General features: G+C 42.5%; 2 protein-coding genes across 2 annotated transcripts in view; both read right to left on the bottom strand.

Annotated features, from left to right (window-relative positions):
• Positions 1-7612, bottom strand: part of LOC129338423 (cytochrome P450 3A9-like) — a 32929-nt gene extending 25317 nt beyond the window's left edge. The window contains exons 1-4 of the mRNA XM_054992642.1: positions 7410-7612; positions 4045-4138; positions 3629-3681; positions 1895-1994 (exon numbers count right to left, since the gene is read on the bottom strand). Of these exons, the coding sequence (XP_054848617.1) occupies positions 1895-1994; positions 3629-3681; positions 4045-4138; positions 7410-7480 (318 nt within the window). The 5' untranslated portion in view covers positions 7481-7612. The remainder of the gene's footprint in view (positions 1-1894; positions 1995-3628; positions 3682-4044; positions 4139-7409) is intronic.
• Positions 7613-19022: 11410 nt separating this feature from the next.
• LOC129338607 (cytochrome P450 3A21-like) overlaps positions 19023-22515 on the bottom strand; it is a 39856-nt gene continuing 36363 nt past the window's right edge. Inside the window, exon 13 of the mRNA XM_054992971.1 lies at positions 19023-20761. Within this exon, the coding sequence (XP_054848946.1) occupies positions 20672-20761 (90 nt within the window). The 3' untranslated portion in view covers positions 19023-20671. The remainder of the gene's footprint in view (positions 20762-22515) is intronic.

The following is a 22515-nucleotide window of genomic DNA, read 5'->3' as shown; positions in this document are numbered from 1 at the left end:
AGATCCCTCAAACCAAATGTTATTGAAAGACTCATCTAGGAAAGATCCGTTTAACTTCCAGTAAGAATCCACCCACATCCCACGCTAATTTAATCAAGATGGGTCTGTAGGAGCTGAGGTCAATATGCAGAAGTGTGATAAATGTATTGGGAAGGGGCTGCAGCTCAGTAGTAGAACTCTGTTGGGCACACAGTAGGTCCTAGATTCAATCCCCAGTGTGTCTGTTAAAACCATCAGATAGTATGTGATGTGGAAGAGTTTCACCTGAGACCCTGGGAAGTCATTGCCAGTCAGAACAATCAAGACTGACCTGGAAAAACCAAGGATGTGGGTCATTAGAAGGCAAGCTACATCAGTCTGCCACAGACACCCTTTGTGTTGCCATGGCAGGGCCATAACTTACTGGTAGAACACATAGAAAGTCCCAAATTCAATCTCTAGGAGGAGATTATGAGAAAGGATGACGTCTCACTGGCAAGCGATGATTGGCACTGAGTGCAAGACTAAGTGGAGGTGGGCCTAGCAGTAGGAGGGTACCCAAGGGGGCGCTGGGCAAGCGCATGGTCAGCGCCATTACACTGGAGCATCTGCAAGCAACTGGTCACCCTCCCACCCACCTCAGAACTCAGGCTGTGGGGGACTCTGTCACAACTTTAAGGGTTGGCGGTTTTGAGGCATTGGGCCGGATTCCAACAGGGTGCGTGGGGCCCTCAGGACTGCTCACCCTGACAGATCTGGAAGCAAGGGCGCCAGGCAAGACCGGTGATGGAGCAATGTGTGCCGAGGGGCCAGTGGGAGGCTGGCAGGTGATGCATCGGCCGGCAGCCAGGCCTACGATGCCAACGGGGATCCATGCCCAGATGCCAGGCCAATGCTCCATACAGCTGTAACCAATAAAGTTGTGGCCATTCTAACCCAAGCCAGTGTCTGGTGTGTTTATTAGCTGGTACGCAGTCTGACATAGCACATAGGGGACAAAGAACTATGCCTAAGGCTCTAGAAGGCCACTTCCACTCAAAGTACACAATATCAGTCTAGACCATTGGTCTGACTTGGTATAAGACGCCTATGCACAGCTTCAGGATATACTTTGGTCTATCCTAGGAAGTTCACCCTTCGCTTATCGGAAGTAGATCTGGAAGTCTAATATGAGCAATCCAACTTCTCTTTGTGCCAAGCTTTCTTTCAGAGGAGATGCTCTGTTGTGATTGATCTTTATACGGAGATACCCTTGAGAAACCTCTCTTTTAAAAATGTAATGACTATCTAAGGGCTTTGTTTCTTGGTGGGGTCGCTTCCAGTGTGAGGCAGCTTTTAGAGTATGATGCCAGACCTGAAGAGATCTGGGTCCAAATCCCCATGGCCATGAGGCAGGCTGGTTGCACCTGGTTACTCTCTTTCACTTTTTCAGAACAAAATTAGAGATCTTAAGAACTGAGCTTTGAGTCATGAAAGCCTATACCCTGGAGCATTTTGGATGGTCCCTAAGCTGCTATTGAGTCCAGTAGCACCTTTAAGAATAACCAATTTTATTGCAGCATAAGCCTTCAAGAACCACAGCTCTCTTCATCAGATGCATCTGATGAAGAGAGCTGGGGTTCTCGAAAGCTTATGCTACAATAAAGTTAGTCTTAAAGGTGCTACTGGACTCTATTATTTTGCAACTACAGACTAACACAGTTAACTCCTCTGGATCTAAGGTGCTATTGGACTCAAATGTTATTCTGCTACTATGGACCAATATGGCTACCCACCTGGCACTATCTCCACTTTTTCAGTCTCTCCTACATCACAAACTTGTTGTGAGGATCAAAAGAAGGAGGGAGAAACTGTGTCCCATGAGCTCTTCGGAGGAAGGGTGAGAGAAAACTGCACTAAATTTTTAAGAACTTACCCGCCTGTTGGTGAAGATGGAATAGCACTCTTTCACCAACACTGCTTTAATGATGGCTGGATCGGTGACAGCCAAAACCGGCGTTCGACCATCATAAAATCTAGAGCAAACGTGCAGGAAATTAAATTGAGCAGCACATCACTGGTAACCAAATGGACCACAGTGGAAATTCAGGTCTCAAAGATGAGAGCCTACAACAACCACTGGTCATTTTTTACATAGATGCTCATCAATGCCTGCATTATCTGTGCTGCAGGTGGGTGCAGTTGCTCATTTGATTGTGGTATTGACAAATGCACTTCATTATGTCCTTTCTCTTTTGGTATTACATGGGGACGGACATCTTCTATATTCTCTGACCTTCGGACTGCGGCCCTGAGAGTGGACAGCTATATAATATAGTTGATGCCATTTAATAATAAGGGCATTACCTTAATGATTTGAGGATAATTGGAACTGTACACAGCATTTAATTCTATCCTCGGTGCCCTGCTTTCTTTTCTTATGCATTGCTTTTTTCAAGCATATTGCTTTCTTTTCTGAATCTTGCTCCCCTTTAAAGAACATTGTCTTTAATGAATTCTCAGGACAGACACTGTTTTAGGAGACCTATCTTAGTTAGCACCTATCTTAGCACAGGATGCCACTGTATATATATATTTACATAAGAAATCTTTGGATTCCGATTTGAGTGGTCTCCACATGACCTGTAGAAATGGTCCACGACTATATTCCTAAGCATTCTTACTTGGAAGTAAGTCCAACTGGAATTGATTGGTGGTGGTGGAAAGTTCCCTGAAGTCGTAGCTGACTGCTGAAGGCCCCTGGTGGGGTTTTCATGGCAAGAGACTAACAGAGGTGGTTTGCCTTTGCCTGCCTCTGCAACTGTGGTCTTCGTTGGAGGTCTCCCATCCAATTACTAACCAAAGCTGACCCTGCTTAGCTTTGGAGATCTGATGAGACCTGGGTTATTCAGATCAGGGTGGAATTGAGTGGACTTCCAACCAAATAAAGACATTTAAGGCTGGGATGTTTGTCAATTTTCTTTCCACTTCCCTTCCACCTTCATGGTACAGAATATAAGCACAATATAGGAGTTTTTAGATGCTTAATATTCAGTGAGGCTTTTAATTAATAGGAATCTTATTCAGACCTCAATGTAGGCCAATGGGTGTAGTGCCCATTGATTTGTCCTACCTTGAAATTCATCGGGAAAGAGTGGATTATTTAAACAGTGATATGAAAGATTTCATTTAAGGAATTAGAGCTTGTATTCAGAACGTTGTTTTGAAAATGTTTGTCCACAAAGGTGGAGTTTTGTAAGTTCCACCCTCCAGAGCTATCCAACTCCAGCAATGGAAAATTGCCTGTTAGATTTTTTTTCAAGATCACTATAGCCTTTATTATTGTTTAAGGCAGGGATCTCCTATGGGTAACTTGTACAGAAGCTCTTATTAAAGATAAACTTGGTGACCCCTGGTTAAAAGGAACCTAGAAAACAAAAATCCCTTTCGGTATTGGAGAGGATAGGTAGTAAATGAAAGAAGTTCCTATTTATTTAAAGAAGGCATTCATTATTGCCAAAACAGCCTCAAATGAGAAACATACCGTTTTACTAATTAAAATTGGTCCCTTCTAATTAACCACCTAGAGTTTTAGTCAATTGATCAACCGACCAAACTAATTGTGCCTTACAGCATTAGGAGTCCCCCCTCCCCCCCAAAGCATACTCACCCCCAGACTTTTCCATATTTTCTATGACAGTCTTCATCAAACTTTATTAACCCCTGCAAAACACATTTTAATTTTCAGTTGAAAATACACCATGGCATTTAACTAGATGCAAACAGGGGGTGGCCAGGTCTCAGGGTTTGCCTCTAATAGTTCATGGGTTAACCTCCTTTTCAGAGTTTCTAGGGAAAGGAGTGAAATACAGAGTGTGGTCCCAGAACTAAAGAGCGAGTTCTGAGAGTTTTTGCTGTCAGCTGCACCCCTATGTCATGAGGCTCTGCCTCTGAGCCTCCTGTCACATGATGACTCTACCATCCCCCACCGACGTAACAGGTCTGTCTAGTGCTGGTAGGCTCCACCCACACACATCCGGATTCCACCCTCTCATTCTAAGGCCATCTGTCAAGGTCTAAACTTACATGGCGATAGGCAAGTGCTGTGCCAAAGAAAGGGACGGGGCTTGGTCCAGGGATACCGAGCTTCTTGAAGACACCATAAGGCCAGATCCCATAACTGTAAAACAAATGTGAAGATTATATATAGTGAGTCGTCAGAAATGTCTGAAAGTGCTGGTTGCAGTTGTGGGTCCCTAAGGAAGTAAAGAGCTGTTGCATCACCCAACCCTGGGGCAATCTTACACCCCTGTTACTGAGATGGCAGTCTCTTTTGAATTTGTTTGGTGGTCCATGTCACACACAAGTGTGCATCCCTTTGTGGTTGCAACATCAAATGGAGACATAACAGCTGCAAATGAGCCAGAAACCAGATCAACTTGTCAAACACAATGTTTTGGTCAAATGCCGATCTCCACTTTGGGGTCAGGAAGCAATTTTCTTCAGGCCAGTTTGGCCAGGGATCCTAGAGATTTTTTGCCATCTTCTGAGCATGGGAGCAGGAGGCACTGGGGGTTTTGGGGGGTACTTGTGAATTTCTTGCATTGTTCAGGGAGTTGGACTAGATGACCCTGGAGGTACCTTCCAATTCTATGATTCTATGAAATCTCTGGTATGTGTCAATGTGTGTGTGGGGGGGGGGGATGCCATGGCACCCATAGCTGTGGTTTTAGGCACCCACTTGCTTCTTGCTGAGCACATTGACCCTTTCGTGTGTCGCTGAGGTGGAAGACAAATCCAGCCTTCTGGCTGCAGTTGATAAAGACAAAGTTGTGTTCCATTTTAAATTAAATTATTTTAGCCATTTGAAATGCTGGCACTCCATCCCTTAATATACAAAAACACAGCCTTGGAATAAAAGATCCTCAAAACCTTACCCAGAGGCAATAGAGTTGCTATTGCTAACTTGGGAATTAAGCATTAACTCAGAGCCAAACTACAAGTGACGCCTTACACAGGTTGGACACTTGTCAGCTTCCCTCAAGTTTTGATGGGAAATGTAGGCACCCTGGTTTTACAGCTTGGCCCTCCATTACAGCTGCAAGACCAGGATGCCTACATTTCCCATCAAAACTTGAGGGAAGCCAACTAGTGTCCAACCTGTGTAAGGCGTCACTTGTAGTTTGGCTCTCAGAGAGGGAAAAAAGGTTCAGCACCCCATTCACCCCCCCCAATAGTAAGAGCTATAGCTGATAAAGCCTGGATGACTGCTGCTTTTGCAGAAATCTTCAGAGAGATAACCCCAAGGTGAAAGCAATCATTACACAAAGAAATAGTTGCTCCAGTAAAAGCACTTTAGCAAACATTTTAAAGGGGGTGGAGGGACAGGCTTCTTTCTAGGTTCATTCCCAGCACCAGGCAAGAAGACAGGAAAGGGTTGGGGAGGTGGGAGCAGAGAAAAATAAAGATGCTGCATACATATATTTATTGCTGAAAAATCAAAGCAGAACTGGAAGCTATGCTCCGAACGGTGTTTTCGTTAAGGAGGTTCTTCATTTGGGGTTCAAGATTTCCTCCCCCTTCCCCTATTCTTCCTGCCCCGCACCCGAACTGGTGAAGTGCGAAACCAGCTTTGGAGTTGGAGGGAATCGCTCTGAATTCTTGCCAACAAGAGTACAGGATTGTGTCGCCTGCACTTTTGCTCTCAGGTTAATTGAAGGGATTGTTAACCTAGCTGTAGCTCAGGCTAGGGCCATGATTCAGTATTAGAACATTTGTTTTGCATGCATAAGGTCTCAGGTTCAACCCCTGGCATCTTTGGCTTAAAAAAACAAAACAAAAAAGTAGTATTAGAAAAGAGCAACAGTCTAGTAGCACCTATAAGACTAACAACATTTGTGGTAGGGTATGGAGAGTGGAATGATTTCAGAAGCCAAATGGCAACAACTGGTGAATGACAATAGCAGGTGTGATTGGACAGGGTGGGGTATGCAGAGGGGTAGTGGATATGGAGAAATCAGCATTGGTAATGAGACAAGAAGTCTAGGTCTCGATTCAGTCCAGGAGGATGCATTGTCTTGAGCTTCATTATCAGTTGCAGTTCAGCAGACTCTCTTTCTAATCTCCTTTTGAAATTCCTCTGCAGGATAAGTGCTACTTTCTAGGTCAGCAACTGAATGTCCTGGAAGGTTAAAATGTTCCCCACTGGTTTTTGAATGCTGTGGTTTCTGCTGTCAGACTTAATACCCATTAATTCTTTGTCTAAAGGACTGGCCAGTTTATCCAATGTAGAGGATGGAAGGGCATTGCTGACATGTGATGGCATTAACAAGTAGTAAGTGATGTGAACGACCTCCACTGGAGCCATGGTAGAAAATTCTGACCTTAATAGGCTGTCCGTCTGACTGAGTATAGGGCAGTTTCATGTGCCAGGTTCAATCCCTGACCTCTCCTATTCAAAGTCATGATCCACAACCACGTAAGTATTGCAAAGCACAGGAAGGGTGTGACATGATTATCAATCAGCACATGCCAAATGCCCTATTGGTTTTCATATGTGAACTACAGCAGTGGTGATGGAGAGTACCGTCAAATCACAGCTGACATGGTGACCCCTGGTGGAGTTTTCATGGCAAGAGACTAACTGAGGTGGTTTGCCATTGCCTGCCTCTGCAACCCTGGTCTTCGTTGGAGGTCTCCCATCCAATTACTAACCAAGATTGACCCTGCCTAGCTTCTGAGATCTGACAACTTCAAGGTCTCGTGGGTTATCCAGGTCTGAGTTGCCAGCAATGGAAGAGGAGCTAAAGGGGATTTCAAGGCAGAGGTTCTCAAACTGTTGATCAGGAGTCAGGACCCCAAAATGAGTCATGACATTTGCACAGGGGGTTGTGAGGCCAGGAGGGAGGAGGAGGAACAGGATAAACTGGGAGAGAAGGCTCTGGGATGCTCCATGGCAAACTTGCACAAGATGTGAAAATGATCCAAAATATGGTATGTGCCTCAATACTGCTTTACATCTCTTAAAGCTAAACATGGGGAAAGTATCAACTTGTTCTGCACCAGCTGATGTCAGATTCTTGTGTTTTATGTTGGGGAGGGGGGATGTAGTGTAACGGTATTTTGCAAGTGGATCCCAAAAAAATAGACTTAAATCCTAAGCAGAGTTATGTGGGCTTAGAATGGAATAACTCTGCTTAGGATTTCACTGAAAGTTTAGATGTGGGTCCCTACTTCAAGAAGTCAAAGAAGTACTGCTTCAATGGCACATGTAAATTTGGTGTGGGCCATTGCAGGAAAAGTAGAGAGAGAGAGATTACAGGTTCGATCTAGTATAAAGCAGCATCTATTGTTTCAGAGATGGCAAATAAGAGACAGACCCTAAACTTTCCAGGGGAAAGAGGTCAGGAAGAATGCAAGAGGCTGTGAATAATATGTCAATTTTTACTTACAGTATCAGTAGACTTATAAATGCAGTTAGAAACACCCAAGTCTCCACGGAGAAATCTGGAAGGAGGCCCATTGTAGCGCTGTGTCTCTGGCTTCTCTCAGTCTGCGTTTCCTCTTACGACCTTTGAAACGGTAGGCACTCTTGGAAGGCAGAGTAAATACGATGATTTGTTGTTGCTATTCGTATTGGCTTTAAGAAACTTGGTGACTGAATGAGTGGCCATTTATGTGCTGTAAAAGGGGTGGAACCCAAATAAACTAAGCTGGGAAGGATTGTGCAACTGGCATCTAATCTCTGGAGTTCATAAGACCTCACCAAAAAATATTGACACATGACTGAAGAGCCAGCAGTTTTAATGTTACGTAATTCGATTATTGTAGAATTGCTATCTTATCCAGATATGAACTGCCCACCTGTTTTAAGTCACATGAGAATGGGTGTGAAATCTAGTACAAATCTTTTCTGGTTCAGAAAAGGCCTTGCTGATTTCCTATAATGGTCATTTCATTGGTATGCAACCTTTTATGGTTTTTACCTGGGGTATTGTAGTATTTCAACAAACCAGATCATTTGGTTGTTATTTGTCCTTGATGCATGTGTCACAGCCTTTATCATGAGCCAGAATGATATAGTGGCTAACGAGACCTGGACATAAGTAGTGAGTTTCCATTTAAAAAAAAAATCTTGAATTGATTTTTTTTTAATTGCCTTTTAAAATTGAAGGCCGTACATGGCAGTTAGGTAGAGGGGAGATCGTTGCATTGAAAGCACTGTTATCACACAGGAAGAAGTGTAATCATGCAAATAGATGTGTCTGAATCATTTGGACACGCATGAATAGCTCAACAGACAGCTTCTCAAATCTGACCATCGTTGTATCAAACCCGATGTTTTGTATCTGCCAAGAGGAGTACCAAGAAGGGGTGGAGGAGACAAATTACATTCTGGTACATACACCCTTCGGGGAGCAGAGGTGTTGGGTATGAAAAGGAAAAAAACTGTGAATGGAAAGGGAGTGAGCATTGAATGATGACTCGGAAAGATGAACAAGGAAGTTGTGAAATTGGAGGATGGAAGACAGCAGCTGTGATGGGAGGTGTCCATGGACAGGATGTACTGGAGATAAGAGGGCATAAATATTTGCAGGCATTCCTTGTGGGACATTCTACAAATCCATTCTCCCAACACATCTTTTTTTGGAGTTCATCACCATCCTGCCCCTATACATTGTTTGGGTGTGTGTGTGTGACTCTGAGCACTCATGGGCACCTATGTGGTGGTGAAGAGTGCCCTCAAGTCATAGCAACCCCAGGTGGGCTTTTCATGGCAAGAGACTAACAGCGGCTTGCCTGTGCAACCCTGGTCTTTGTTGGAGGTCGCCCATCCAATTACTAACCAAGGCTGACCCTGCTTAGCTTCTAGGATCTGACAAGATCAGACTCACCTGGGCTATTCAGGTCAGGGCATTGGCACATGTAATTAGTAATATTTTCTTTGCCACCAGACTTTAAGAATACGTCAGAACATTCATCCCTCTTTGTGCACCTGTAATTCCTTACAAAAGCAAGCAACTAGGGCATCTTTCCCTTTCGACAAAAACATCTGAAACAGAGGACTTAACCAAATGTGACACTTTTCACTTGTACAAGTTACCTGTGTAATGGAGGTCTATTGATATTTTTTTCCCTTCTGTGCTGTGCTTCCAAGAAGGCAAGAAACCAAGCAAACAGCCTCCCTCAACCCCCACCCCTGCTTTTTGGGGGTCTTGATTACCAAGGGCATGCTCTCCTGGACATATTGAGGGAAGGGCCAGCCAAATAAGCAATTAAATAATAAACATTGGGGGTGGGAGTTCCCAAGTTCAAGATGCTTCAGTAATGCTGAAAGCCTGTGGAATTTTAATTTGGAAAGATCACAGTGGTTAAGTGGTTGGCATGCAAATAAGCACTCTGCTGGTTTGATTCCAGCTACTTCCAGGAGTTCAGCAGGTGGCCTTGGGCAAGCTACTCCTCTCAGCCTGGCTCCCCAGTTGTGTTGTGGGGATAATAACAACACTTACTTGGTGCATTGCTCTGATTGGGCATTAATCTGCCTAGAAGAGGGGCATATAAGTACAGTTACGGGCAATACGAAGAACTGATGTCACAGATTTATGATGATTGTGACTCAACATGGGCACGAACAGGAAAAAAAATGAGAACAAGCTGTTTGTTGTTCATTGCCATCCACGAACAACAAACAATGAACATTAATGAACATGACCCTGTTCACAAACATGTTCATTGTTGTTCGTGGCCCTTTAAAGATCCCTTTAAACTATCAGCTGGCAGGTAGCAGGGGAGATTCCCCCCTGGTGCCTGACAGCTGATAGGTTAAAGGGCCCTTTCCTGCCACATGCAAGGGGCAGGGCCCTTTAAACACCCCACAAACTGACTTTTCCAATGTCCAATAACCACCAAATCTGCAGGGGACGTAGTCCTCACTGTCCTCCGAAGACCCTCCAAGTTTTAGAGAGATTACACCCTGAGAAAGGCATGATGCATGGGTCTCCCCTTTTGTTGTCATTTTCTCTTCATAGTGGCAAAAACCGAACTCTCTGCTGGAAGCTACTTTGAGGGGTTACGAACTGACCTTCTCAATGTCCAATACCCACCAAATTTGCAGGGGACATAGTCCTCACAGTCCTCCAAAGACCTCCCAAGTTTCAGAGAGATTGCACCCCAGGAAAGGCATGATCCATGGTCCTCCCAACTTTGCTATCATTTTCTCTTCACAGTGGCAAAATTGGGACTCTCTGCTGGAAGTACTTTGAAGGGTTAAAGCCAGAAGGCAAGCCGATAGAGTTCAGACAGAGTTCAGTCCCCGCCTCCATTGCCAGGGGGAATGAAAGGCGCCAGACTGTCTGGCTTGACCAACGGCTGACAAAGGCAAGGAACAAGGTTTGCAATGCCCACTTGTTAGTTTAGAATGGGACCTCACAAATGGCTTGTTCACGAACAAATGAATGGGCTGTTCATGTTTTTTTTTTCGTTCGTAATGCTGTTCGTGCCCATGTCTAATTGTGACCCAGTAAGTTTTGAGATTTCAAAAATTATTGAAGTGAAAGAAGATTCTGAGGATTCATATTATGTCAATTGCAGGCAAGATGAAGAAGACCCAACTGATTGAGGATAGAGGGGGAAAATCTCATTTTGTATTTGGTTATTAATAGCAACTGTTAAGTTCCTTATCTTTTCTTTCTCTTTGAAACAATATTTTTGTTTACTGTATTTTTACTGCTGCATAATATGTGTTTATTATTTCTTATTACCCTTGTACATTATGGACTTATACTTCTGGGCTCTTTAATAATAGATGAAAAACATAATTAACAATATTTTAGATTTTTGGTTTAGAATAGGGGGAGAGGGGTAATAGTATCTATTATATACCTAGTATGTACTTTATTCTATTATTATTATCCAATTTACTGAATTTTGAATAATCTCTCAGATCTATTCAATAATCTCTACAAGGTTCTATGTATTCTTAATTGTTTCTCTCCGTTTTTAGTTCTTAATAAAAACATTTTAAAAAGTGAAGTTAGTATTATTACCTTTCACCATTGCTTAATACTCTGGCAGATAAATCATTTTAGGAGTGAAAGAAGTTCATATGCTGTACTCATTTGGACCTTGACTTTTCTATTGAGATCACGAAAGTGTCAGGTGAAAGCACCAATTATTTGTTCTACAGTGTAGACATAAAGTCTAATGATAGATGAACTCCAAACTGACCTGTGAACTCATTTCATCTGGTCATTGGAGTGCATTTTCTCTCCTGATTGACAGAGGCCAGCCATTTCTTCCGTTTAAACCATGTTCAGAAACTTAATAGACATTTTTTCTGTGGTGATCTTGGTCTGTTGGTTTCCTCCTGAGGATACGGACAGAGTGTCATTTCCATAGCCCAATGTAATGTAGAATACATAGCCAACATGACCCAGGAAATGTCATACCCTTTATTTATACCATATTCTTTCAGCAGGATATTTGATACTGTTTGGAAATGCAGAATCTCAGCGATTATGAATATTTTCTATTTTTATTTTATTCAATTTATATTCCACTCTCCCTGGAAGTGGGATCAGAGCAGATCACAGAAATAATAAATACAATAAAAAACTAGCATAAATTAAAAACATTCCATCAGTTCAATAAAATCTATATAAAACATCACACCCATCCACCAACATTAAACCAGATCTGTGGGGCAGGGTGGCCAGCCACCAGATGAAAACAGTTGTCAGGGGGGCAACAATTCCCACTCTTGGCAGAAGTATGGTTTGGCAGGTCCACCCACCTCAACCCACCTGGCAGAATATTATTCTTAATTTCATTTATTCAATTATAATTCTTAATTTCATTCTAGGCTGTCTTGTGCAGAAGTTGGAATTTCACAAGATATCACTCGTCTTGCCAAGATAAGAAAAGATGCATATGATGAAAACGGTTCCCTTTGCTGCACAATTCTTAAAGGTACAGGAGCCCAGCATTCCTTTTCATACCATATTTTTGAACCTGTCTGTTGTGCCCCCCTTTTACAGCAGTTTGAGCAGCAGCAATCAGCTGGTGGCCATGCTTAGCTCCGTATTGCATTGTGAGAAGAGTAGTCATGATCTAAGACTCCTTTTTGCTTAATTAGGAAAGGTCTTCAGCAAAACTCAGACTGGTGCTACTTAATAACAAATCTCTTATTGGAATGGGTCTTTACCCATCCACTGGTAGGAGAACAGCAGGGAGGCTAATTAGATGGATACCATGCTGGCCTCAACCATATGCCTGGTGGAACAAATCTGTCTTACAGGCCTTCTGAAAAGATATGAGGTCTTGTTGGGCTCCGAGTGTCTTTCGACGGAGAGTTCCACCAGGTCGGGGCCAGGACAGAAAATTGCCAAACTTGTTCATGGTTTGCGGTTCGTGGGGCACAGAATTGCCCCCATGGCACATGGAGAGCCCATATTCCCGGGGAGTGTTTTGCAGACTCTCCTACAGCCATCACTCAAGATTGGACAAGATTGCAAAAGGGATCTTGGAGTTATACTCTCTCCAATCCAAGCCCCCCAGGAAACTCCCACAAATATCCAAGCTCAATTATACTCTCAATCTCTCTCCCCAAAGGCTAGCAAGTGGCAAGCAAGTGCCACTCCACTGCTCGCTGAAAGGGAAACTATTTATAAGCACAGGTACCACTGAGCAACGCAGGAGGTCTGTGTTGGCAACAGAAGGAGCACAGACAGAGTTCAGGCATTCCCCCAGCTCCGTTGCCAGGGGAATTGATTGATGGCACCTGACTGTCTGGCTTCCCGAATCATGGCCAAACGCACCAAACCAGGCCTCTTCCAAACACTGGTTCATTGGCCGAGGACAATCACGAACTGCCAGATCGTGATCGCACGATCGCCAATTTCGTGGGTTTTTGAAATTCGTAATGCAGTGTGTGCCCATCTCTACTCTTAATCTTTTCTACTGCTACAGATGGGTACTGCTACACACAGCTACCCATCTTGATTTGTCTCCAGTTTGGTACTCTCAGGGCAATATCCTGCTTCTTCTCCAAACTTCTTTCTCTGTCAGCTAGATAGCTAGATGTCTATCTCTGTCTCTCCACGTTACTATCAAGAATGTTAGTTCCTAAATAAACTTTCTTTACTCTTTAATCAGTTTGCATAACTATTTTTGTGTAGATACTCAGCCAACAAATCATTCAACCGATGCCCATGGCTTTTCCCAGTGGTCTTAAAAGCCAACCCATCCCTGTTTGGAGCACAACACAAGAGCCATCTGTTGACCTAATGCACATGTTTTTTTTAAAAAAAATGTCAAAGGGGGAACTAAGAGACATTGAGCCCTTGGTTGAACATGATTCAAAAGTGTCTTCTCTTTGTTACTGAAACAAGCTTTGCCTTCCTTTTTCACCTACCAACAATATCAGTGTGACCAGAGAACAAAGGAACAACTTCTGCTTATCCTACCAGTGTGCCTGAATCCAACACTGGCTGAGAACTGCTCCTACTTGCAGCTAATAATTGCCCAACATCCACACATACAATGAGCTCATGATGGGCTGCAAGCCACAGTGGAAACTCTTCTGACCCTATCAAGGGCTGCGAAGGCCAGGCCAACAGGAACAGCCTTCGCAGAGCATGCAGCATTTTACCTAGCATTTTACCTCCATGCATGGGGACACTGGCTGTTTGCTTGTGAGGAACCAATGCATGTCCATCATTCACTTCTTCATGGGGAGCCAGAGGCAGCTTCTGCTTATCCTAGTGCATGAGTCAGATGACCAACTTCCCAGGAAAAAAACCGTTAAGGCATTGTAAGAAATACCTAGTTTACTGTTAATTAAGAGAGAGAGTGTGTGTTTGTGTGTGTGTTAGGAGTCAATTTCCCAGGGTTCCACAAGGCTAAGGAGCTCAAATGTAGTTGTTTCATACTGCATAAGGTGGAAAACAAGACTTCACCCATCAGACCTTCCAGGTTTAACCTTTGGGGCAGTGGCTTAGAGCTAAACTACAAAAGATGAATTAAACGAGGATGCTCACGTGAAGGGAGTCACAATGTTAGCTGGGAATCTGAGTTTTAAAAGACAGATCAGAAGGCTCTGTCATTTTCCCCCCTCAAGAGAGCCAGCAAAGATCACTCCTCAGGGGATTTGTTTATTTCCTCTTCACCTCCAATAAGGGGATTTGAAACTGACGGAGCCTTCCGAGGTGAAGAGGAAATTAGCAAACTCTCTGAGGAGTTATCTTTGCTGGCTCTATAGAGAGGGGAAATTGAAGAGCCTTCCAATCTGTCTTTTAAAACTCAGCTTCCTGGCTAACATTGCGAGTCGCGACTCCCTTCACGTGAACATCCTCGTGTAATTTGCCTCTTGTAGTTTAGCTCTTAGATAACAGGAAGCCCAGTTCTCTGTCTAGAGAACTGGTATTCATGGCTTATTAATACTTGTATCATAATTAAATGCATCTTGAATTGTATAATCCATTGATTAGGTTATTATTCCAGGAACTTAGATGAGCTTCGTACAGTTTTTGAAGGGTGTGTAGGAAGTTAACCCCAGCTTGCTCTCCTGGAATAAGCAAAACCTGTGCTCAGGCCAGGGCACTGTAGTGCAAACAGATGCCAATGGGACAGTCCTGGTTCCCTCCATGTATCTTATTGTCTTTTTTTTTGGAAGGAATCTTAGGATAATATCTATCATCTCTCTCTCTCTCTCTCTCTCTCTCTCTCTCTGTCCCCCCTGCCTATTTATTTATTTATTCATTTATTTATTCATTCTTTCAATATGTGATCCACTCTTCCGACAAGCATGCGAAGAGCAGATTACATCTCGTTAGAACACAATGCAATGTAAAATATAAAAAATATGATCAATTGAAACTGGTAGCAATAAAAGAGCAGTTGAAATTACACAACCCCCACACAGCAGTGTATATTGCACAATCCCACATATAATCATTTGGGTCCATGGTGGTCAATAGCAGGCAACAAATAAAAGCAGAAACCAGGCGGGTGAGAAGCAGCTGGGAAGCTTTAAGAAGGTATCCTCAACATACCACAAAAGTGTAATTCCTGCTGTGAGTATCCATGATGATCAAAGCAGTTTCAGCTTGTTCATTATCTGGGGATAGTATCCAGTATGGGTTTTTTACACACACACTCCTTCCCAGCAAATGGTAAGGCCTGATCTGTTGCATTTAACAGGGAATTGATTTGCGGATATCAGCAAGTGAAACATTCCAGATGACTTACCTGCATTTTTTCACTGGAAGCATGCTTTCTAGCAGAATACATGCCCGCACTACTGACTCAGTTTTGGAGTACGGTGAGTCAGCAAGCTATTCCGAACTTCCAAACAATCAACAGTTACTGTTTTTTTTTTTTCATCTAAAGGACACATGAAGAGCTAAGCAGGAAAGCTAAGCAACCTCAACAAGAAAATTAGCATTGTATATCTTTCCAATAAATCGATACAATGAAAATCGGGAGACTGTTTTTTTCCTCTTGCCCTTTGGTGCACAAGTACTCAGCTAGGCAAAGAGTCCTTTTAGGGCAACCTGAGCGTGTCAACTTACTGTGTAATGAGGGAGGTCGGCAGAGTTCAGTACCAGAGGGAGACCTTCTGTCCTATCTCTGTGTAAACAGAGGATAATAATCTCGTGGTGCAAAGAGTGAAGCTGTTGCTTTCTACACTTCCGAAGGCACTATTTAAATCAGTACCAACAAACTGTCAATGAGCAAGGCTGATGTGTTTGCCGGGCAGCTGAGTTCAGGTTAGATTTTATCAGAGCTTAAGCCAGCATTCCTGGGGTAGATGGTTGAAGGCCTTAAGAATCCTTCAGTGGCTTTTCTTCTCTTTTGAAGTTATTAATTAAGCTGCCTAGTGATTTCTCCAGGATTTTTGGTTCACTCTCAGGGGGCAGTTTAGGAGTGAATGTTTTCTGTTTAATGGCTCCTTCTTTCTTCTTTTCCAGTGTCATACTTTGAGAAATTGCCTTTTACATATGACTGACATTTTCCTCATATGGTGGAATATCAAGGAGAAAAAGCTCCCAAAACATCGGCTTTACTGTAACAAAGATATGGCAATGGTCAGTAACTGAGATGGCTTTTTATAAGAAGCAAGCAGATGGATGAAGGATACAATGGCTAGTACTTTTGTTAGCTAAATTGAACATCCATGTTCAGTGACAGAGCATATCTGAATACTTGATGCTGGGGTACAAACACGAGGAGAAGGGTGTAGTGGTTAAAAGTGTAGGACTCTAATCTGGAGAGCCGGGTTTGATTCCCCACTCCCTCACTTGAAGCCAGCTGGGTGACCTTGGGCTATTCACAGTTCTCTGGAGCTCTCTCAGCCCCACCCACCTCACAGGGTGTTTTGTTGTGGGGTTAAAAATAACGTATTTTGTAAACCACTCTGCGAGGGCATTAAGTTGTCCTGAAGGGCGGTATAGAAATTGATTTACTATTCCTATTCCTATTCCTATTCCTATTCCTATTCCTATTCCTATTCCTATTCCTATTCCTATTCCTATTCCTATTCCTATTCCTATTCCTATTCCTATTCCTATTACTATTACTATTACTATTACTAACCTGAACTCTCCAAATGCATAAGGCTGGCTACAGTAGGAAACAGACTGCCAGACTAATTTGATCAGGTCCAGAAGAGCAGTCCTTAGATTCTGGTCCAGAGATTGTGGAGAACTTCTTGGGACAGAAAGTTCCACAATCAGAGTGTGAACATCAATACTTTGTTGGTTTCAGACTAGTCTTTTCTACCAAAATGATATAATTTATTTGCTCTGTTGGTATGAGGAATCCAGATGGTTCATCATTCAGATGATGGCATTGCTAAAAGTTTCCAGTCCATTTTTTTCCTGTTACATATTTCCCCTTTTCATCACCTTACTTGTTCTGCAGCAGTAGAAATGAGCCAGAGTCCAGTAACACCTATAAAACTTACAAAATTTGTGGCAGGGTATGAGATTTTGTGAGTCTCATCTCATGTCTTCAGATTTTTGAAGAACTGCCTACTCTTGTATGAATCTCCCTGACCACTACAATCACCTTTGGAGGCCCTGAAGAAGTGAACTGTGACTCACGGAAGCTCATATCTTACCACATCATCATTCAGAGTCTCAGCTCACTTCTCCAGGTATCTGAATAAAATTTTGAAGAAAATCTGAATAAAATTCAGGTATCTGAAGAAAAATTGTGGTAAGATATGAGCTTTTGTGAGACACAGCTCACTTCTTTGGGTATCTGAAGAAAAAAATGAAGAAAATCTGAAGAAAATGCAGGTTGAAGAAAATTTTGAAGAAAATCTGAAGAAAATTCAGGTATCTGAAGAAAGTTTGTGGTAAGGTATGAGCTTACATGAGTCATCGCTCACTTCTTCAGATACAGAAAGTTCATACCCTACCACAAATTTTGTTGATCTTATGGGTGCTACTGGACTCTTGCTCTTTTCTACTGCTACAGACAGACTAACATGGATACCCATCTTACTTGTTCTGATTATTATTACAATTACAATACCAGCTGGGGCATTCTGAATTGCCACAACAGATGCTTTTACTGCCCTTCTAACCTTTCTTCCCTTCTGTGCTTGCTAACTATGTCTCAGGGAGCCTCACTTCAGGGGCAGGGAGAAAGCGGAAGGAGATGGTTTGGGCACAGAAGAGTACTTGGCAATAAGAGTGAGGGGTAAGGATGTCTTCATGCTGCTCTTGGTAATGTGGATAGAAGAATCGTGGCACAGCAGGCCTGGGAAATGCAGCTACTTCAAACACTCTGCTGGAGCTTTACCTTGGTTTAAATAATTAAATGTTTCATTAAATGGCTGATTGTGCCAAAGGGAGATGGAAGTATGAATACATATTGCATATTGTTGCATATAAATTGGAATGGCTAAGAGCGATACAAAGCAACTGTCAGATCACTTCTAAAAATAAGATAAAAGGTTCATTGATGAATCTTGAAATTGACAATAAGTTCCCCAAAGCAAGTGTTTGTGTTATATGTAGAGATGGGCACGAACCAAGAAAAAATGAACTATGTGGTTCGTGGTTCATCAAATTTCATGAATCATGAACCACAAACTTTCATGAACCTGCCCCTGGTTCATGAACCGGTTCATTTGGTTCGTGAAAATGTCAAATCCAGGTCAGAAAATCATCATTTCCAGGTCAGCAGAAGGTCACTTCCGGTCCAGCAGAAGGTCTTCAGGAAGACCATCCCCTGTTAGCCAGGAAACTGAATTGATTGGCACCCAGCTGCTGCACTGACGAACCAAAAAACGAACCAAATGAACCAGCCTAAAGTTCATGGCAGTTCGTCAGAAATGGGATCTGATGAACTGCTGGTTCGCAAACCATGAACCAGCCACGTTTGTGCTTAATTTTGGTTCGTATTTCGGTTCATGCCTATCTCTAGTTATGTGCCATCAAATCACCTCCTATACATGAAAGACCTCCTCAACGTCCTATCATATACAGGCTAGCAGGCATGGCTTCTTTAATAAAGTCAAGCCATCTCATTTTGGGTCTTCCTCATTTCCTACTACCTTCCACTTTTCCTAGTATTACTGACTTTTCCGTAGAGTCTTGTCTTCTTATGATCTGACCAAAACAAGTAACCTGACCCAACATTAAAAAGGAAAGTTAAAGGATCAAACTTTGAGGTAAAACATATTTCCATTGCACCCAGTGGGATGTACTACTGAGTAAGCCTATTTAGGGACTTGCTGTATTGGGATATATGTTGTGTAAGATATTTAAGGAGATGTAGCAAACAAATATAATTAGATTTTCTTCTAAATGTGGATGAGCGGATGCAAAAAGAATAAAACTCATCATTAGAAGTAGTATCTTTACTGTTTTCTCTTTTCAACTAACTCCACCCATTTCTTCAAAGCATTTCTTTCAACAACTCTGCTGGAGAAACAGTGTCTTTTAATGATAAGAAAGAAATAGAAGCTGGATTTAGAAGCATGGAAATAGAAGCATGAATGTGGTCATGTTCCCCAATAGGTCCTTTCTCAGAGTCAAAGTTGGAAGGGTTGATTCCTCTGCCCCCAAAGGGAAACAATTCACTATTCATGATGATATGATTGTGTGGCAGAGAGCTTTTAACCAGGTATAGACCTCAGGTTTTTTTCAGGATCCATTCCACTCTCCAGAAATGTGACTTGGTTTTGTGCATGGTTATGTCTTGTGACTTGGTGTTATGCCTGGTTATGTTATGCATAATCAGATGATTCTATTATAAAGAAAGAGTCACAACCAACAATAAAAACCTGAAGACATATGAATCATTAAAAAGTTAGGTATTCCTATTCCTCATAACACTTGAAGCTCTTTTGGGTTGCCACATCCTAGGCTGAAACGGTGGGGGCATACAAGCAGGGCTTCCAAAAAGGACTGATACAGACAGTTACCTTCATGTGGGAGAAGTGAATCTTAAGGTATGCTGGCACCAAGCCACATAATGCTTTGGAGCCAGAAAAGATGAGGAAAAAATCACTCCAATCAACATTTTGGTGCAGCATTCTGCATGACGTAGCTTCTGCAGTTGTTTTGTGTAATTTTCTTGGAGACATGGGAAATCTTTTTGCACTCAATTTGTTCTCATGTTTGAATGTTGTGAACAAAAAAGCTCTACTGTAAATACTCTTAAACTCTTCTCATGTTTCTGGATAGAGGCCACCCCTTTCTGTGTGCAACAATTACTGCCATCCTGGTTCTCAGAAGAAAAAGAAAGGAGGGAGGGAGATGGAGGGAGGGAAGGAGAGGTAGGGAAGGAGAAGAGCAACCACCTGCCTGCCTGTGAGAGAGAAGCCAGCCTCTCAGCCCCACCCTTCTCTGTGTCTGAGGTACTTTAAGAACATCTTGAACTGCCTCAGTTGCTTGAATTAATCTTGTGCTCGCCTGTTGTTGTTGTGAGGAATGGAGAGTAAGTTGGATGATGGTGGACATAGGGAGGAGGACCGGTATGGGGTCAGGGATCCCAGTCCTCTGAGGATGTGGGAGGTATGAAGGTGGGAGCTGGTCTCAGTGGAGAAGGGCACGGAGATATGGAATGGCTCAGTGCCCTTCTAACCTGCGTCCCATCCTGAGAAACGTTGGTGATGGAGCTAGGAAAAAGAACCTTACTTCGACACTGATGTTGTTTAATGCCAGGTCCATAAACAATAAGACCACAATGCTGCAAGATCTCTTTGCGGTGCCCCCCCTCGCCCAGCCATAGTCAGGCACAGAACATGAGCCAATGCCCACCCCACCCCCCACCTTTACTCGGCATGTATCAGGCATGGAGCAGATGACAATGCCCATTCCCCTTCCTTCACCAGCTGGAATCAGTGATGGAGGAGGAGTGAATGCCTGCCCGCCTGCCCTCCTCTTTCTAGACCACATTGTATTTTTTCTCCACAATGGGCTTTGTCTCTAGTTTATCCATAAGTGATCTGGAACTGGAGATCTGACGCTTCCATCCGGCAAGCAGCAGTTTTGATGCAGTAGCTGAGATAATCCTTCGATGGTGCTGTTAAGGCCAGACTTTGAGGTGGAAGTCCATGGCCCAGCACATGGATTCAGCTGTGGAGTCCCCCCCTCCCCAAAAACCTATAGTATAAGGGGGGGGGTCTCAAGTCCAGAATAAAAAATGACCAAATTGTATTACATGTTCCTTAAAAAGGTGTTAGATAGAAACTCTGCTACTGTGAAGCGGTGGCTCTGGGAACGAATTTCAAAATGATAGGTTTGCTTGGTCTTGGCAAACCTTTTGTCGACAGCTTCAAAGGGATCTGTGACATCAAAAAGAGAAAAAAGGGATCATACTTAGAAGCCATGCAACCAGTTTTCTGAGAGATGTAAAACTTCAGATATTTTTGGCTAGGGAAGATTACAGGATTTGCGCTCAAAGGTATCTCAGACGCTGAGCTTCTTCTAGAAGACATTCGTTGTCTTTTAAGAGCTTCCATCAGTAAACATCCCTTCCATCTGACAACATCCCTATTAAAGGTCTGTGCATTAGAATTGTTTATGCTCTGTTTAGCATTTCTCCAACTCTGGATTTGATTCCTGCTAATTTTAAAGCTATGCGAATTGTTTCTCTACCTTTTTTCTTTCCTTTTTTCTCTTTCTTTTTTATTGATTTTATTTATTTAACGGGAAGAACTTTACAATTGGCAAATTGCATTTCTAGACCCAATTATACAGTTTATTGAAATGCCTTTGAAATTAACTGTACTGCTTCGCATTGTATAATCTGCCTTGAGTCTCAGTGAGAAAGTCATACTATAAGTAACATAAATCGATAAACCACTCTATCCCCCCCACCCCCTGCTTCACTCATGTGTTGCCTCTACAGTTCACTGCCCCCAAATTTCTGGAGTTCTTCTTGCTAACAAGCGAGTATCGAGCATCTCCTCAACTCCACAGGTTCAGGAAACACGCATAGGAATAGGAATAGCCCACCACCTTATTACCTGATTCTTTTAACTGGAGATGCTGGGAATTGAAGATGCTCTACGACTGAGCTAAGGATTTTTCATAGTAACATATATCTGAATACATGAAGCTGCTTTCTATTGACAGAGTGGAAATCCATGTTATAAAGTACCTTGGGATGCTCAACCACAGGATTTTATGTGTGGCCCTCATTTCACATGCAGGCTGTCTCTTGCTCGGCACATGTGCATGCCACTTTCACTGGAGCTCCCTTTGTGTGATTGCATTTGCAAATGAGTCGGGAGGGTGAAGCGCCATTTCAGCTCTGTTTTTGTAGTGAGAACTTTCAGGGATGGATACTGTAGAGCAAGTATTGTAGGCTCCTGATTTGCCGATTTGCTTTTCTTTAAGGTGTGAAAAAGCGTCAAGATCTACATTTTAATGAACGATGTGGGAGGTGGAGGAAAATGCGAATTCGGTATTTGTGGACAGATGATTTCCTTATCAAAGATTAACTACAGGTTTAGCAAAGAAAGACATATCCAGAGGTATTTCTTTGTAGAAATGTAATGCAACAGTTTGCATCAATTTCAGACCACATCGTTATCTGAAGGGAAAAATGGAAAACACTGGGTCCTCACAATAATTTTTTTTTTTTAAAGCAAGGGAGCCTGGGATACTTTTAGCAGATGAGGAGGAACTGATACCAAACACGTGAATGTTCCCATATAGAGCAAATTGAAATGTGGCTGTGCAAGCGAGTGCATGGAAAGTTGGAGTTGAAAGCTGGACCTTGGACACTGTTTTACAAATGGATTACAAATAAGCATAAAGACTTGAATTTGCCAAAAATGTAAAAGGACTCAAATATGTTGTTTAAAACTATATTGAGTAGTGATGTAACTGGGCCATAAGAGATATGTGTATTTTTCTTTTCTTTTTGATTTTTTCTTTTTCTTTATTTCCCTATTTTCTTCTTTGCCCCTTTGTTCCTTTTTTTTCTCTTTTCTGATCTCTTTCTCTTTCTTTTTCCTCTACAAATATTTATATATAATATATATATTTATATATAATATATATAATATATATGAAAGTTGTAGTGGTGACA

This window comes from Eublepharis macularius, chromosome 12 (genome assembly GCF_028583425.1).
Source record: "Eublepharis macularius isolate TG4126 chromosome 12, MPM_Emac_v1.0, whole genome shotgun sequence".
Lineage (NCBI taxonomy): Eukaryota > Metazoa > Chordata > Lepidosauria > Squamata > Eublepharidae > Eublepharis > Eublepharis macularius.
Note: the sequence above shows the minus strand (reverse complement) of the source record. Positions and strands in the feature narration are given on the sequence as shown.